Consider the following 19,569-nt stretch of genomic DNA (forward strand, 5'->3'; position numbering starts at 1 on the left):
GAATAGAAACAAATTAAATTATCACATGAAACATAAAGGAGGCAACTGCATTTTCAAGTTATGCCCTGTTAAAGCTAAAATATCTCGAAAACTTGATGCAGAGGTGTATTGGGGGAGTAGGATGTTGGGTTTTAAGCACATATATGTTCATGGCCAATTTGTACAGTGTGTGGGATGAAACCCAGAATAACTCATGGTGGTGCCTATTCCCTCCACCTGAGATTGGCTGATTATAGCTCTGACTAATGCAACTTTTAAAAATTCCTCCAGTCTGTGACAAGATTCAAACCGGATCTTTAGATGGGTGATAAGTGATAAAACCACTACAGGTGACCCCCACTTAACGTTGAGAATTTGTTCGGGAAAAACAGAGCGCTAAGTGAATCAGCACTAAGTGAGCACCATATTCCCATAATGTAACATATGTATTTGTGAGTTTCAGTCTATACCACTGCAACTCAGAAATAATAAACGGTAGTGAAAAAACGGCAAATGTCGGTCAAAACATTTAATATTAAAAATCTGTACATATAAAATATTCTACGTTACATACATATATAATTATGTGGTAAGTAACTACATTACGTATCAAAATTAAACTTAAAATGCTGATTAAAATCATGAATCTATTAATCCGATAGCCCTGGGCTGTCAAGTTTTCATATATTTGGTCGATTTTGGGTTGTACTTTAAAATCCCCCGCAGCGTTACCACTCAACAATAAAGTCAACCTATTCCTCACCGCTTTAAAGCTTGGCAAGTTTTTTTCTTCTTTCGATAGGAAACTTCTTTTAGGCATTTGTTTCCAAAAGAGTCCTGTTTCATCTATGTTAAAAACTTGTTGAGAAGAATAACACCTCTCTTCAATAATTTTAAGAAGTTCTTTTTTTGAAAGTTTTGCCTCCTTCTTGATCGCCACTTATGGCTTCTCCCCAAATTTTAAATCTATCGAATGAGCCCTTACTAGCTTTAAATGGTTCCACATTTTTTTTTAAAGGTGAGCTTTCTTCAGGTCATCATATCTTCATCATATAGGCTAATCGCTTTTTATTTAATAATATTTAACTTAACAGAATTGTGCGTTTGATATTATTTTCAATAAAATTATTTAGAAGTCTCTCCATTTCAATTAAAATAGCCGGCCTAGCCATAACCAATTTAGTTACTTGCAGTGGAACAGCTGTCTTTCCAGCTGCTAAAATTAATTCTTTATTTTTTATAATTGTTCTTACAGTTTAATCTGCCAATCCTAAATGATTGCACACATCCACTTGTTGCTGAACGGAATCTATTCGCTTCAAAACATAAAATTTAATTTTCAAATTCAGTATTTTTCTTACCTTAGTAGGCTTTTTACTGCGTCAAGATATCATTGCTTTTTAATTCTTATCCACCATTATTCATCTGCAAAAATGTAACTGCATTGCATTAATTATTACACAATGTTCGAGTAAACTGTCCGTTACCTAACACTGTACTGAGTGATGACTAGACTTCAGATAAATGCATATAACACAAATATTACAAGCAATATACTCGATCATTTTTAAAATGTTGATCTCGGAACTATGTAACAAGCTACCATACTGCAATTAAATTAGTTTGGAAGAAAATTTCACTGAGTGTGGGGAAAATTTCGCAAGTCAGCATGGAAAACTTTTTAATGCTGTTTTGCTATTCATTTTCAAGCTATTGACTACATTAGATGAAATGTTTTCATTAAACATGCCAAAAATTTAATCTGTATGCTGGTAAAAGAGCATTACAGTGAGTTGTGACAGTGTTAGAGTGAAATATGGGTTATAATATAAGAACAGCGTTATACCGAATCAGCACAGAGCGAACCGCATTATAACGAGGGCCTACTGAATACTGTCGTAGAGGATGGGGGTGTTGTAATAGAGCCTGATATGAAGTTCTCTCAACAGTGTAGTTGTTATTTGTTATTTTGGTTTTTAGGAGCATTAGCAACTAAGGCCATATTGCTCCGGGAATATGTGGTGGTCATTCACTGACCTTTCCGCATCCTCCGTATTTGGTGGTGACGGACAGTGTAGTGAACTGTCCTTGCAGCCTTACTATACTGTTCAGACATTGGAATAAAGACTGCAAGGACAATGCATGAGGTAGTGTCAATGATATATATGAATTTTTCAAGTAGGAAGAAAGAGATAATAATTCCACTATAAAAATCAATGGTCACACTACATTTTGAACACTATACACAATATCTGGAAGTCTCATTTCAGGAACAATATCAACTTGCCTGATGATGGCAACAAAACTTGGATACAAATAATACCAGATTTAGGTAGTCTGAGGCCCTGGCACACATACTTTTAAAGGTTCTAAAAATAATAAGGTTTTAGGCCCTGAATCAATATTAATTCCATTGTTTGGGTTTTCCATGACCTCAGGAGCCCTAAAGAAACTGCATCACGGTAGGCCCAGCCTTGAATGCTAAGAGAATTTTGTAATAGTAGTAGTACATCAATTGTACAACAATTTTGTAAGCTGTAAATTTTGTAAACTAGGCATGTGTGAGGGTCTGATCAAGGCATTTCACACTATAAAAGAGTTAAGCAAACTTAATGATGACATTTTTCTCTTTTTTAGAATGCTGATTGTAAACTGGATGTAAGAAGATTTTCCTTCAGTCAGAGAGTAATCAACTACTATAACAAGTTTCCACTTAGCCTTGTAGAGTATATAGTTTTAAAGAGGGGTTAGATAAATATTTGGAAGGAGCAGATAAAATATGAAGGCAAGTAAAATGAAAGCAAACATTTTTTTTTTTTTTACCAAAACATGATACTGCCACAACCTCACAACCCCATTAAGTCTTTTGTTGCTACTTGCACCACTTTTGACTGCTAAATTCATTTCATCCATGTGCAATTGGTCGATGATATGCTAGATCATTTTAAAGTCATCTAAAAATATGGAAATCACAAATGATAGCACAAGCAGACCTATGGCTGATATCCAGCTCTTAGCAACCATCAACTGTGATAACAGTGTGTGACAAGACGTTTTCTTCTGTGAAAACTCTAAGCTTGCCCTGGGTGGGAGTCAGCCACCAGAGTTTGTCCTATCTTCATATGCCAGTGAATTTGTTACAGAGATATCCTCCACTGTAAGAAACTCTAACACTGCTCACTCGGATGCACTTGTCACTATGAACATCATATTGTCTCTTCAGTATAAGTTGGTTTCAATTCCCAATTTCATGCTGCATCCACGGCAGCATGTAATTTAATTTTAAACAATTGAAACTAGAAAAAACATTTTTTTTTAAATTTATATTTTATTTTATTTTTTTTTTTATGGTGGCAGATGCTACTCTATGAGCTTTGCTTCCTTGCACCCAATCTTGTATTTCAAAATATTTTACCTAGTAAATACACAGAATGTTTCAAAAGTACACCTAATTCTGTTTTTGCACGAACTTTTTTTACACGAATTTGATTTAACACGAATTCAAAATAAATATTTCATTCTCTTTTTACGCGAGTCATTTTGATTTAACACGATTTCTATGAATTTTTTTTTGCCTAAATTCTAAGAAAATTTTTTTTATTTGTGGCATATTAGTATCATTTCTATATTACACGCACCAATAGATTGAATAACAGCTAGTGTATGCGTTTTGAAACGCGTGCTTTTGCTTACCAATGTGTATGTCTAGGTATCTATGAATCATCAACGTTTTTATTGAATTTGGTGCACATCTACGGTATTCGTGCATTGTATCTTCGGAAGACATGTAGTAGTAAGCTCTATTTCAAAGTGAAAGAATCTTTAGTGAAATTTGTGCACATATAAATTTATTAATTTTGCCAATAGTCAATAAATTGTAAGTTTACAAAATTTTCATACCTTTTTTTATTAATTATAACTGAGATATTTTTCGGTAGCCCTTATATAATGTCGAATAATTCGCCTATTACCAAAATGAAAAGGAAAGCGATTTCTTTGGAACTTAAAATTCAAATTTTAGATCGTCTTGCAACTGGACAAGGGGCTACGTCTGTAGGAAAGCATTTTGGTGTACATGAAGCTACCGTAAGAACTATTAAGAAAAATGAAGCTGCAATTAGGAAGTCGGTATGTTCTGGAACAAAAGTAAGTGTTAATTCATCGTCATATACAAGAGATATTGTCAAGGAAAAAATGGAAAAGGCCCTGGTAATATGGATAGCAGATCAGTCACAAAAAAGAGTACCAGTAGATGGAAATGCCATCAAGCAAACAGCACTAAGAATTTACAGACAGATTAAAGAAAAGGAGCCAAGCACTTCATCTCAGTTAAACAGAAAGTATGAATTTTCTGCGAGTACAGGTTGGATGACAGGGTTTCTTAAAAGGAATGCTCTTCATAATATAAAAATTAAAGGTGAAACTGCATCTGCAGATGAATCGGCTGCTAAAGTATTCCCGCAGGAACTTGCAAAAATTATTGAAGATGGAGGATACACTCCTGATCAAGTGTGGAATGCAGATGAAACTGGTTTCTTCTGGAAACGAACGCCGAACAGAACGTATGTAGCCAAATCGCAGAAAACTGCTGGTGGTTTTAAGGTAGCTAAGGATCGTGTGACCTTATTATTTTCCTCCAACGCTTCAGGAGATCGTATGTTGAAACCACTGCTGGTAAATCGAGCCCTAAACCCACGTTCAACGAAAGGTGTAGATATCAATAAACTGCCTGTTCACTGGATGGCAAACAAGAAGGCCTACTATTTTTACAGAATGGTTCAACAAATGTTTCGTCCCAGAAGTCAGACGTTATATGAATTTGAAAGGTCTCGAATTTAAAGTTCTTCTGATTCTTGACAATGCACCCGGCCATCCTGTCTTGGAACACCCAAACGTACAAATTTTATTTCTGCCACCTAATACTACATCTTTGATACAACCGCTAGACCAAGGTATAATTGCAACAATTAAAACATACTACGTAAAACGAACATTCCAACACGTTTTGGACAAACTGAATGATGAAACACTAACAGTCATTGATGTGTGGAAGAAATTCTCAATTATGGATTGTATCAATCAAGTTGGATTAGCGTTAACTGAATTAAAACCAGCAACTTTAAATTCGTGTTGGAAAGCGGTTTGGCCACAATGTGTAAAGAGCAAAGATCCCATCATCCCTAATACGACCGAATTTCCCAACATCATTACAATGGCACACAAAATTGGTGGAGAAGGATTCGATGATCTATCGTTTGAAGATATTGATGAATTGTTAACCGACAAAGCCCTAAGCGAAGATGAAATATTAGAGGTTGTCCTTGGGACTCCTTATCCCACAGAACGTAGTGATAATGAAGAAAATGATCCTGTTCTAAATGCAGATTTAATACAAGAAGGTCTGGAACTGGCCAGAAAATTAGGTAATCATTTTGTCAAACATGACCCTAATGAGGAATGCGCTGGGAAGTTTCAACGTGAACTGAAGTTGTTGACAGCCTCTTACAGAGAATTATATAACGGCCTAACCAAAACACGAACACAACGATTAATAACTGAATTCGTTCGTAAAACCGGTGAAACATCAGCACCAGAGGAGACTCGTGCTGATTTTGCTGAAGAGATCACAGAAAGAATTTCATTAATAGAGGAAGAAGACGATGTCCACAACATTTCTAGTGATGGCAGTGATATTCCAGTCGTACGCAAACGTATGCGCCGTTTATTATGAGAAAGTGAAAATGAATAAAATCTTGTTATGTGTAAAACAGATTTTTTTTGTTCATGAAGAATTTTTTTTTCATTTCATATGCATACAAATTTATTTTAATACATTTTAATTACATATTATTACATGTGTATTTTGTTGAAATAAAATAATAAGCTTAAAACGGATATTTTTGTGTGTTTTTTTTTAAATTATTTTTACTGATTTTTTTAGATCCGGAACCAATCTTCTTTTCTTCCATAAATACAATGTCTTTTTTTACACGAATTTTTTTTACACGTATTTTTCAGGAACGTATCTATCGTGTAAAAACAGAATTAGGTGTATATGCAAAAAATTCTGGGATGCATTCTAGGGCTCAAAAATAAGAAGGGGAAAAAAGTTGTATAATCATGTTATTCTGAATAATTATGGCTTTTGAATTTTAAAAAAATTGCTATGGAATTACGAAAAGTAAAATATTATAAAATAAATAAGAATAAACATCTCATTAGGTATATCTGCTTAGCCCTTTTTTTTTTTTTTTTTTTTTAAATTCAAACAGCACAGTGTCATAACTGTTCAGAATCACATACATGCAGTAGAACCTTATATCTCCAGCATTCTTGGGACCCAACACATGCCAGATTTTTGAAAGTTATGTATGTAGTCTAAATATTCAGGGGTTATGCTTTATTTTTATTAGATAAATACTACACTGTGACTTGCATTGAATGTCTCACAAGATGAATGATTTTATTGTTTCAAATAAATACAAAGTAACAAAGTACAGTCCACAAAATAAGTCAAAACAGAAAAATTGGTATTTGAAAATTATTAATGCATAAAATAAATCCAGCACTTGAATTTTTTTTTTTTTTTTTTTTAAATCTGGCTTGCCTGTTTTCCCCTCTTTCCTTGTACAGTTGTCCACCCTTGGTGAAATATTCAAAAAACGTTGGATTTTTGAGGTTCTACTGTATATACATGAAAAGTGATCTTAAAAAAGTGTTTCTGAGACAAATATTTTCTTCCCCTCACTAGTGGGGAAAGAAAATATTACCCAGGGGAAACAGTTTTAAAATTATGTTATAAAATACATTTGATCTATTGACTTCAGAAGTAAATATATTCTTGCATGAAGATAAAATAGCAATGCTTAGTTGAAATAACTGCTGAAACAGTGCACATATTAATAAAAATACTAATGAACAATTTTTAAAGTATGATGATTCTTTTTTGCACCTGTACAAAGGGGAGTTTTCCGATTTAATAGCATATTTTGTATATCATATTTATTGTTCATATTAATCATATTAAATGTATTTAGAATGACAAATCTATTATTATAACTAAATATATATAAATTATAAAGGAATAGCTCTTACAGTCTGAACATATTCATTGCTGACAAATCGGCCATTTAACTCAGAACAAACAAGTTTGAAGGCACGGTTCAGGTAATAGGCAGGCTTTCTGTTGAAGTACAAGATCTGCCGTAATACTAGTTCATAGTTGTATACAGTATCAGCTCCTAGAAAGACAAAAGCCAATATTAAAACATTTTAATAAAAAGTGAAATGTGAGCATAATATTACCTCATATGAGATAATTTCCTTTAGCATTAGCAGCCAAAAGTATGACTACTTTTGAAAATTAATTTTCTTTTTTATTTAAAGTCATTTATGTATGTGATTAGTGTATAATTATATTAGAAATAGCATATCTTTATAGAAAAGTTCACTCTGAATCTAATAAAATGAACTTAATGTAAATACGAAACAATCACATGAAATATGACTGCACACAAGCGGAAACTGCAATCCAAAATATTATTTAGGATTAACAATTCCAAGAACAGAACAATAACAGAGGGAGAGTTTATTCATTAGCCATTCAGAACTCATATTTTGAAATAACTAAGTTTATACTCTAAGCTGGTCAGCTTAGAGTATAAACAGACTAATATTCCATCATTCTCTTCTAAGCAAATGCTGGATGCTATACAAGCATGGTATGTCTATAGGTATAATATGATTATTCAATAGAAAAGGGGTCCAAATTTGTTACTCTGAAGGAAGATTGACGGAATTATAAAAAGAAAAGCTTGAGGGTGGAGTACAACTAAATCTGGACTCTTTAAGGCTATATAACCATTACGTAATGTGCAGAAAGTGTTGCCAACCAACCCTAGGTTTATGTCTCAACTACTTTGGTCATAGTATGCCAATTCATATAGTCTTTATTGTGCACTACTTCTGAACAAATGTGTTCATGGGCCAATTTGCACATTGTACAGGCTGAGCTAACCTAGAACAACTCCTTTAACTTAAGAAATATATCCTGGAAATCTAATGAAATTCATTTTTCAGCAAGATGAGGCACTACTGTTTGCATAGTAAGTGATGCAAATTTCCGCCCATCTATTCTACATCTGTCCTTTCTTAATTTGAATTTATGCCCCCTTAGGTTCGTAGTCTGAACAAGTGGAATGATCCCCATCAGAATTTAGCGTGCTCAACTCATTCAAGGCCTTATACACCTAAATCAGATCACTGCACAGGTGCCTAGTCTACAGCCACTGCAATTTGCAGAACTTAAGCCTCTCTTGGTAAGAAGATCCCTTCATTCCCCTCACCAATCTTGTTGCCCTTCTCTGTACACGCTCAAGCAAATCTACATCCTTCCTAAAATGAGGCCTCCAGACCTGTATGCAGTATTCAAGGCGTGGCCCAACCATTGCCTTATAGAGAGGGACAATCACCTCCTTTTTTCTGCTAGCAAAATTCCTGTATATCATTGACAAGACCCCAACCTGCCCTGGCAGACTGTCTGCATTGCTCAGAAAACTTCATATCTGACTGCACAATTACTCCCAGGTCTTTTTCATTTTCTACCACCTTAAGTGTAGTTAAGTGTTTTCATTTTCTACCACCTTAAGTGAAATCATCAATACCAGTGCCAATAAGGCACTGGTATTGATGATTTCAATATGGTTTGTTTTTCAGATTCAGCAAAAAAATTCCCTTCTAAGAATTGATATTCCACATATTATTATGTATTTATACATTCGTAGATGGCCTTAAAAACCAATAACAATAAAAAATGTTCATGCTTTTGGTGTGTGTGTTCCCAAGCTCAGTTCTTCCATTTATGAAGGGAAAACTTCATAACATTTGAAGCTGAATAAGCACATTTTCAGTGTCAGCAAGAATTTTAAATATATTAACCATAGCAACCTAATATTATTATATTTTTATAATAATGGTCTGAGTGTGAATATCTATCTGCAGGTAAATCTCATTTTTAGGAAGAGCCAAATCAAGAAAATTTATGGATGAAAGACCTTTTATGCTGAGGAAAGACTGTGCAAGTAAGGCTGAGCCATCCAAAATTAGTGTTTTTGAAATTACAGACGATTGTTCATTAGAAAAAAACTTTCAAGCCTAAAGGTAGGTAAGGTGCCCGGAGTTGATGGCATATACCAGTAGTTTTGAGTGAGGCAACCAGAGAGTGTATTGAACCATTGAGGTTAATTATGATGGCATCTTCAGACTTGGGAGACATTCCTTTGGACTGGAGAAGTGCCAATGTACCTTCAATACATTGGCACTATGTAGGAAGGTACATTGGCACCAATGTACCTTCAACTACAGGCCGGCTTGCCTGACTTCAGTGGTAGGAAAAATGTTAGAGGCAATGATCAAGAGTGAAATCCAGGGACATTTAGATAGAAATGGAATTCTGAAGGACACAACATGGTTTTGTTAAAGGAAAATCTTGTTTAACTAACCTGCTAAGCTATCTTGACAGTTAGCCATGAGCTAGATGTAGGGAACAATTTTGACATAGTTTATTTGGATTTTAGCAAGGCATTTGACTTAGTCCCTCATGGGAGATTGCTGTATAAGATGGAACATGTTGGGATTACTGGAAAGATTCTAAGATGGATTGCAGGGTGGCTGCAGGGCAGAGGGTTGTGATTAATGGATATTCTTCAGATTGCTATAACATCAGAGGTGGGTCCCCCAAGAATTGGTTCTTGGATCACTGCTGCTTCTAATTTTCACTGACATCAATGAAGGATAAAGGGCATGATGTCAAAATTTACATAGGATGTAAAGATTGGGAGAGTTGTTAATGATCAGTGCCAGACAGCACTCCTTCAAGATGATTTGAACAGGCTTCAAGAATGGTCAGAAAAGTGGCAGCTATGTTTTAATGCAGCAAAATGCAAGGTCTTATACATTGGGAAATAGTTGCTCTTCACGTTGTTGTTTTGGCTTTTATTAACACATGAGCGCTTGAGAAAGAGCAACTCCAAAATAGCTTACACACTTGGTGGGAATTAAAATAAAAACAGTAGAGGAAGAAAGGGAGTTGGGAGTTACAATCTGGGCAAATATGCAGTTTTCTGAGCAGCATACACAGGTGGCGAGGAAAGCCCATGGTGTCCTATCAATGATTTATTTGAACAATATCCTGTAAATATTCCAGTGTACAAGACAATTGTAAGACTGCATTTGGAATACTGTGTCTAAGTATGGAAACTTCATCTGAAAACAGACATTGAGCTTCTTGAAAGTCCCCAAAGGGGGCAACTCACATGGTGAGAGTGGAAAATGGGTAACCGTATGAGGAAAGACTTCAATTATGTGGCCTACAGAGCTTAGCAACTAGATACCTTAGAGGGGACCTGATTGAGGTTTATAAGGCTCTGAGAAGGATTAGTAAAACGAGCAATGGTGGAATTTCTATTGTTATAAAGAATTCCAGAACTAGGGGCCATAAATTCAAATTACAGGGGAAAAGGTTTAGACTAGATTGTAGGAAGTTTTCTTTTAACCAGTGGATTGATTGCTGGAACAAGTTGCCTTTACAGGTAGTTGAGGAAGGATGACAGTCTGAAGAAATTCAAAGGTCAACTGGATGTTACCTGCATGAGGTATGTGCATAATTTTTATTTTCTTATCTACTTTTTTTTTTTTTTTTCTGACCAGCGCAGAAAAAGCTTTCCTTGCACTATATAGCTAATACTAATTTCTTCTCCACTCTCCCCGTAAAAAAAAAAGTAAACTGCAGCCATTATCAACCCACTGCAGGATGGAAGCCTCCTCAACAGGGAAATGGACCATAATCTGCCATGCTGGTCCAGTGCAGGTTTGCAGATTGACTGTATTTAGCAGTCAGGGGCTTGAACCCCAGTCTACTCAAAGAGTGTGTGCTATTGCACTCCCGCTCCTGGCCACTCGGCTATGGAGGACTCTCCCCGTAGTCATCAGCAAATCATTCAGCTCCCTGCCAGAATTTGACTCACTTCTGGCAATCTCCATCCCTAAAAAATTGTATTCTGAAAGTGAATGAAGTTGGATATGAGATCATTCCTAATATTAATTTAACTTATGTGATAACTCTGACAATAATTTACGTGAGTTGTTCAATGTGACAGATTAATACTTACCATATATAACTAGTCCATCTTTATTTTCTTTATGATGAATTCCAAGATGAGCCATAAAGCTGCTTGGCAACCTGAAATATTCATGGTCAGGATTCAGAGGAGGATATACTTGAACATTGCATGAATCTAACTTGTGGTCATTAAGAAGTGGAGTATCAACACTATTGTGAAGAGCTACTTCTTCCTCACGGTCCTGGCTGACTAACACAGACACAGAGCCAAAGAGTTCAATGCCTTGCTTGAAAGCCTCATATTCTCGTGCCAAATTAGGAGTTCCGTTAATAGTGATACTTGGCAGTTCAGGCTGTAATACCATGACGTATGCTTCAATGGAAGGAACTTTCACTGGTTTACCCCGAGAGCAGCTAGAAAGAGAAATTCGATCTTTAAAAACCTAAATTTTTATTGAAATAAAAATATAATTTCAATATGTGTTTTCTTTTAAATTAATTCAAAACACAAAAGGCTACCGCATCTATAACATTCTATTACTATGAATGGGCTGATGGTTGTTAATACCAAAGCAGCTTGCCAACTTAAATTTGAATCTCAGTCAGCTTAATTTTCAGGAAAAATTTTAAGCTATTATTTCCAAAGAGAACAGAAGTAACAGAGTAGAGAGAGAAAGGTAGTTCAACAAGTTTACAGCTACATATTTATAATATCAGCACAGCATTCAGTTTTGGTTCATGGACTGTTGTCATACACACCAAGCTGACAGTTCTGTCCTTCTGGTGACATTGTTAAAACCTAATAACTGTAGTATGCCAAAGTATTTAGAATGCTAGGGAAGTCATGTCTGACAGATGTGGAACCAATGTATTTTACTGGTTATTAAATTATTTGGCAATAGCTTATCATTGCAGTACGCACCTCTAAATCTGTAAATTAAGAAATTAAATTCACAGAAAGTGAAAAGAATGAAAATTAAACTATTTAAAACATGCCCTAAGGAAGAACAGAAGTGCACAACCTTTTCCTAGGTTAAATATATGAACCTAGGAAAAAAGTTGTGCACTTCTTTTCTTCTTTAGGCCATGTTTTAAATAGTTTAATTTTCATTCTTTTCACTTTCTATGAATTCAATTTCTGGCTAAGGTAAAGAAAGCCAACATGAGAACAACGGGAAGTTTCAAGAAACTTACCAGTCAAAAGTGTTTCCCGGTACCGCAGCTTCTCCCTGCATTCTCGGGAAACAGGTGGTGTGTGTTATCGGTAGTGGCAGTAGAAGTCAATAACAATGTATTGATTAGTTTTTTCTTATTATTAAAAGCAGATTATCAGAGTTCATGAGTGGGCTGAAATTCACTTATGGGCAAACCCTCCAGGCTGCCTCGGTCTTAGGGTGTTTATTCCCCTTCCCGCTGTTTTAACAAGATACGAAAACGACTTCTACAGACCATGCGTATTATCGGTAGTTGCAATAGAAGTCATTTTCCTATCGGGTTAAAACAGCAGGAATGGGGGATAAACATCCTAAGACTGAGGCAGTCAGGAGGGTGTATCCATATGTAAATTTCAGCTGTGAAGGCATTACACTCACGAACTCCAATAATCTGCTTTTAATAATGAGAAAAAACTAATCAATACATCGTTATCGACTTCTACTGCCATTACCGATAACAAGCACCATCTGTTTACTGAGAATGCAGGAAGAAGCTGTGGTACCGAGAAACGCGTTTGATCGCTAAAAGTTTCCCATGGTTTTCGTGTTGGCTTTCTTTACCTTTGCCCAATTTCTTAATTTACAGATTTAGAGGTAGGTACCGCAATGATCCCTCAAACATGAATTGTTGAGGAGGCTTCCATCCTGCAGTGGATTGATAATGACTGCAGCTTACCTTACCTTACCTTACCTTACTGCAATGCTAAGCTATTGTTAAATAATTTAATGAAAAATTTACAGTACTTCAAGCTCTAGCTAAACAATGCAATCATATGTATATTATAAGTATACCTTACTGGAATTCTTGAAAAATGATATACTATTCTGGAATATGACGAAGAAACTATCTTTAATGACTGGTTCCAAAATATTTCTTATTTTATTCATTAATGAACTATAGCATGGTGTGACAATTACCATAAAATTCTGTACAGAAATCTCTTTTGAAGATAAGGAAACAAAACATTACCCTGTAATATAATCTCATTTATCAATGGGGGAGATGATGCTTTTGCTTGAAATTCTGAACTAATGTACTGAAATTCATTCTCTTGATCTTTACCAGAAACATCAGTATTTTATGGCACTGTCTTCAATACCAATTTTTATTTATTTATTTTTATATGGTGGGAGTGGTGAAAATTAAAATGTAAATATTGACCAGTATAAGTAAATATATTTACCAGAATAATTCTGACTTTATTAAATTTATTTTAATAAAGTTTCTGATACAATCCCACATGAAGTTGCCTTGTCCTCGGAAATTTTGATACATTTGTTACTCAGGTTATAGTGCACCAGTCCTTGTTGTATCCTTGTTCGTATGGTAATTATGCATTTGTGTCACAAAGAAGCCTATGAAAAACTTTCTATAACCAGAATTGAGATGGTACTATAATGGATTAAAGGTTCATTAAATGATAGAAGACAAAGGATAGTTATAAATGGATATTGCTCTGAGTGGACTAGGATCATAAAAAGGGTACTCGCATGGTTCAATACTGAATCTATTATTGTTTCTGATATTAGTTAATGATACTGATAAATGCATAACAAATATGATGTAAAAGATTGCTGATGCTACAAAGTTTAGGGAGGAAAGGGGGTGCAAAATCTTGAGATTAGCTCTCTGCTGAGAAACCTGATCAAGGTATTTAAAACATTGAAAAGTCTGAATAAACTAAATTTATTTTTTTTATAAATAAACTTAATATATTTTATTTATTTTTTACAAACTAGCAGACATATACTTAAATCAAGGAAGGACAGAGCTGTAGACTAGATGCAAGAATATTTTCTTTGAGCTAAAGGGGGATTATTAACTGTGTCAAAAATTTGCCAGAATCTTGCAGAATTAAAAAGCTTGGGTAAATTTAAGGAGTTGGTCATCACAACTTGGACAAAATCAGACAATACTTATCTAATCTTATAATTGACATAAAAACAAATTCTATCTATTGAAAGTAGTCAAACATTTGACATACTAATTTTTGATATTCAAATATCAATTAAACATCACACTAATTTCAATTCTGATATTAGTTAATGACACTGAAATGTTAAATTCCAAATTAAAACAATGGCAAAAATGTTAACTTAGTAACCACGTAAATGATAGTAAATTATTCACAAAAATTTATTTTCGATGAAGATTATAGTGGATTAATACTTACGTAACTGAAGTTGTGATGCGTACACTTCTACGACCTGGAGTAGGAAACTCTCGAGAATTGGAATAACTAACTCTTGCTACTAAATCTTCCAAGTTTGTTTTACTATTTCCTTCAATTACAACTTCACTGAGATCAGAATTGGTCAGCAATTCCTGATCAGAAAAAGAAAAAAATGCAATAATAAATTTATGGAACAAATTGGAACAATTTGAAACATAAGGAATATCAATTTCTGCATTTATTTAAAAATTCAAGGTCTGTTAACTGCAAACACAGATATAGCTAAATATGAGAAGGTACCAGAAACACCACACTTATTTTGATGTGCTTAACAGTTGGTACTTAGTGCAGTTGTTTCCGGGCTTCCATCTTAAAATGCCTTGTGCATATATATGTTCTTTATTCACACACACACACACACACACACACACACACACACACACACACACACACACACACACACACACACACACACACACACACACACACACAGTGATCATTGAATTATGACCACCCCATCTGTAATAGATTATGCCACATAGCTCGCAGTATAAAAAGATAAACAGCTTCATATGCTAGAGACATAGTTATCTGCATCTGGTTGTGCAAGTCAAAGTTATAAAGCAGCAGTTGGGGGGGGGGGGTGTAGTAAAGACATCATGAAGTTTCAAAAGAGCATGATTCTGGGAGCTCATGCATTTGGCACTTCCAATGTGGAAGCGGCACACTGTGGTTAAGGTGTACAAAGAATGGTTTCGAACAGGTTAAACCACCTGCCACTGACAGAACTATAAAGGACTATGCAAGTTGGACGTTCATAATGAGCAGAGGATACAGTGCATTGTATGGGCCAACAGCAGGTCATTTTGCAACAGCTGACATCACAATACAATATGGGGAATGTAAGAACAATATTCCAAATGATGATGCATCACACACTCAGACGAATGGAGTTCACAGAAGAGGACCTAAGAGACTCCCTCTTCTCACTGTAGATCACTGTAAATGGCAAATGCTGTGGTGGCAACATGTTAGTTGGACACTGGAGGACTGTAAATAAGTGTGCTGGTCGCATGAGTCCAAACACCTGGCGCAACACAGGTCAGTGTACCCATCGTGCATGGTGCCCACTATCCAGGCAGGTGGCAATGGTTGCTTAGTATGGGGCATGTTTTGCTGGCAAGAACTAGGACCCTTGGTGCATATGGACCAATGTTTCACTGGTGAAGTCTACTGGCAGTTCTTAGGAGATCTAGTGCACCCTACCATGTTGCATTTTTCCCCAGACAGAAACAGGATCTTCCAAGACAATAATGTGCCATTTCATTGGGCTTGCACTGTGCACAAGTTGTTTAAGGAACACAGTGAAGATATCACCCATCTTGATTGGTCTCAGAATTTGCTCAACCTCAATCCAATTGAACACCGATGGGATGTTTTGGAATGGGAAGTAAGGCATACGGACACAAAACCGTTATCTCTTCTGACACTGTGGAAAGCCTTGCAGGAAGCATGGCTGTGCAGATCGCTATGGACATCTTCAGACATCTAGTGGAGTCAATATGTAGGTGAATAAGCTGTTATCTGTATGAACAGTGGCCCAACATGGTATTAGGTAGGTGGTCATAATTCAGTGATCATTCAATTTGTATATTAACAGAGAAGTAACACAATAATAAAGAAAGAGGTGTTCAAACTATATATAAAAAGATTTTGTGCCATAAAAATAGAAACCAACAAACCAACCATAACAAGATTATATATAGCCTTATGTAACCATAACTAAAACACTGGTGCTAATAAATTAAATCCATATCACATCTGCAAAATCTGATCTCAGTCTCTATAAAAGGGACGAAAACTCTATCATTTTTGGCATAGAGATACAAATAATAACAAGGAAATTAATACCATGCTTTGTCTTAAAATGCATACTAAGTAAATTGCACTATTTTACATTCGAACCCAAAGCAGACCATTTTTGAATTAATATCATGTTTTCTGCATAAAACCAAAATAATCTGGAAAGAGAATAGAAATCTGAAAAGGGCCAAAAAAAAAAAAAAAGTGGGCCAATGTTATCATTAAATGGAGCAGTCACGTGGATAAAAAAAAAGACTTTTTTTTTTTTTTAAATACCTCTGGAGTAAAACCAAGCAGAAGCCAGAATTACTTTGTATCGTCATTATTTTGTTACATTTCTGTAAAATTTTCCCAGACAGAATGAAATACATACAGGCTCACCCTTTATTATTGATCAGCATTATAGATATAGAATGGTCTTTTACTCCACAAGAGGGTTAAGTTATCTAAAACTCTACATCTTTTTTTTTTTTTTTTATGTGAACCCCAAACACGAGAGGTATTAGAACCTATAGTACTTAGTATCGTGCTTGGGTTGGAGGTTGAGAAGACGAAAGAAGATATTTGTTGACATTGGACTTCAACTTCTGTAGATTGTAATTTTCAGGAAATACATATGAAGGAAGGTTGTTCCAGAAAACAGCAGTTGAATGAATAAATGAGGAAGATGAAAAGTTGGTTCTGTGGGTTTGAAGTTGGACAGTAAATGGATGTTGGCTGGTGGCGGCACGTGTTCGGACTGTTTTGAAAGAGAAAGAGAGCGGGAATTATAGAAGCCAATTCAGAAGAACAGTGCCCATGGAAGTATCTGAAGAAGAGGCATGCAGCAGAAACAGTATGTCTATGAGAAAGCGAGTGGAGAGACTCTGTTAGAGATGAATCATTAATTAACCTAACTGCCCTCTTTTGAATGGAATCAAGAAACTTGAGAGAGGTTTTGGGGGCACCACTCCAGATGTGGGAACAATATTCCATGGCAGGGCAGATTTGCGATTTATACGATCTAACACACCTTTCAGGAAAAGTTAATTACAGTAGCATCCTAACTGGCTTTCATTTTGTCTCCTGTCACAAATGAATATGTTCATCATAGGCATTGTAACCTATTCGAGCTCAAGTTCCTGGAATGCTTTATATTCCTAGTAACAATACTTTAGTTTAAATTGAGAGTGGGTGCGATAGTACATGTGAACAGGTGAAGTTTTTACGGCTCCAGCAAATAGAGAAGTTTGGCTTTTTTATTGACTTAAATTGGTATATTAATTTATTTTTTAGAGTTGCTTTATATTTCTAGTAACAATACTTTAGTTTAAATTGAATTTAGATAGAGATTTTGTAGGTTATTACTTAGTATCGTTCAGGGTATCAAATCCACGTGTGGACAGGTTCTGCAGCTCCCGCCAACAAAAAGTTTTTAATTATACTTAGCTGCTTTATTGCCTTATTTGTTACATTACATTATTTTCTATAAGTAGCTTATAGACCTAGTCAAGCTCCAGGGTTTATTTTGAATTTAGATAGTGCAATTTGGAAAGTAAATAATACCTTGTATTGGGTCCATTATTGTTTTCTGTATTTATAAATGATATTGATGATGGTATATCAAGCTTAATGTCCAAGTTTGCAGACGATACAAAGGTTGGCAGGGTTGAGAGGTGGCAAATGAAGTTTAATATTGACAAATGTAAAGTACTACATATGGGAAGAAGTAATCCCAGAGTAATGTATCAACTCTGTGGTACCACACTGACAGTGGTAGAGAATGAAAAGGACCTGGGGGTAATTGTGCAGGCAGATATGAAGTTTTCTGAGCAGTGCAGATGGTCTGAAAGAGTAGCTCATGGTGTCTTGTCAATGATATACAGGAATTTTTCTAGCAGGGATAAGGAGGTGATTATCTCCTTTTATAAGGCAATGGTCAGGCCACACCTTGAGTACTGTATACAGGTCTGGAGGCCTCATTTCAAGAAGGATGTAGAGCTGTTGGAACGAGTACAGAGAAGGGCAACAAGATTAGTGAATGGAACAAAGGGGTGCTCTTACGAAGAAAGGCTTAAGTTTTGCAAATTACAGTGTCTGGAGACTAGGTACCTGCGAGGTGATCTGATTGAGGTGTATAAAGCCTTGAATGGTTTGAGCATGCTCAATGCGGATGGAATTCTTCCTCTTGTTCAGAATAATCACCTGAGAGAGCATAAATTCAAATTGAGGAAAGACAGTTGTAGGATAGATGTGCGGAAGTTTGCCTTTAGCCAGCAGGTGGTTGATTGCTGGATCAAGCTTTCATTTGTCGTAGAAGTTGATAGCTTAAATAGATTCAAGTCAGGACTTGACAAACATTTGGAGCGAGTGGATGGGTGAAATAATGGTGTTTTTTTTTTTTTTTTTTTTGACTGATGCTATATAACTTGCTTTCTTGCATCATGTGCCTTTGCTAATGCAAGTGAACTCATGGTCGTCAGCTTTCCGAAGCGGTGTGGACTACAGGTAGTGAGTTTCCAACAGAGGAAGGCAACATATGGTAAGATTTTTGGTTAAATTTAAGTTCTGTAAAAATGAATGCTTTGTACACAAAGACTTTTAAGTATTTATTTTTTTTATTATTTTCTTTTCATAGCCCAACATTTTTAAAATTCTGCTTTTAAAAATAAGGAATCAAGTGAAAAAATAGGAGTTCATTCTTCCTTTTTTATGTAATAATATCATCTACATTTATTTATTATTTGATTTCATCAACTTCTAAATTTACAGAGAATTTACTCAATTTTGCTTTTGTAAATCAAAATCAAAAAAAAGCTGTTTCAAGATAATAAAGCACTCAAAACCTATGTTGGTATTATTATGTTTATTTCCAAATTGGAAATATGCACACAATGGAGTTTGCTGTATTTTCTTACCACTTTTTCAGTGACTGCAAATACAGTAACTAAGGGTTATTATTCTGGAATTATTAAATTTTTTTAAAGTAGAAATAAAAAGTTAGATCTAATTTGAAGAACTTGTTGTTTTAAGGTTAATTTTATATAGTAAATAACAATAACATGTAAACACTCACCAGCTGTCTTTGCTGTCAACATCACAAAAGATCACTTTGATCTCAAGAACTTGTTGATTTGTTAATGGGTGAAATATGTATATATACTGTGGTTTACTTAATCTCCTTACTAGGTGGTTTGGTTTACAAAAGTCTAACGATTTTCTTTATAGTCTCAATCCTATG

The 19,569-nt window shown here is 35.2% G+C and overlaps 1 protein-coding gene across 2 annotated transcripts in view; it reads right to left on the reverse strand.

The window, feature by feature from the left end:
• Cals (calsyntenin 1) overlaps positions 1-19,569 on the reverse strand; it is a 485,573-nt gene that overhangs the window by 25,852 nt on the left and 440,152 nt on the right. For both annotated transcript variants that reach the window (XM_090387185.1, XM_090387184.1), the window contains exons 11-13: positions 14,487-14,638; positions 11,148-11,512; positions 7,075-7,220 (exon numbers count right to left, since the gene is read on the reverse strand). In XM_090387185.1, the coding sequence (XP_090243311.1) occupies positions 7,075-7,220; positions 11,148-11,512; positions 14,487-14,638 (663 nt within the window). The remainder of the gene's footprint in view (positions 1-7,074; positions 7,221-11,147; positions 11,513-14,486; positions 14,639-19,569) is intronic.

This window comes from Mastigoproctus giganteus, chromosome 13 (assembly GCF_048544385.1).
Source record: "Mastigoproctus giganteus isolate SK-2022 chromosome 13, ASM4854438v1, whole genome shotgun sequence".
NCBI lineage: Eukaryota > Metazoa > Arthropoda > Arachnida > Uropygi > Thelyphonidae > Mastigoproctus > Mastigoproctus giganteus.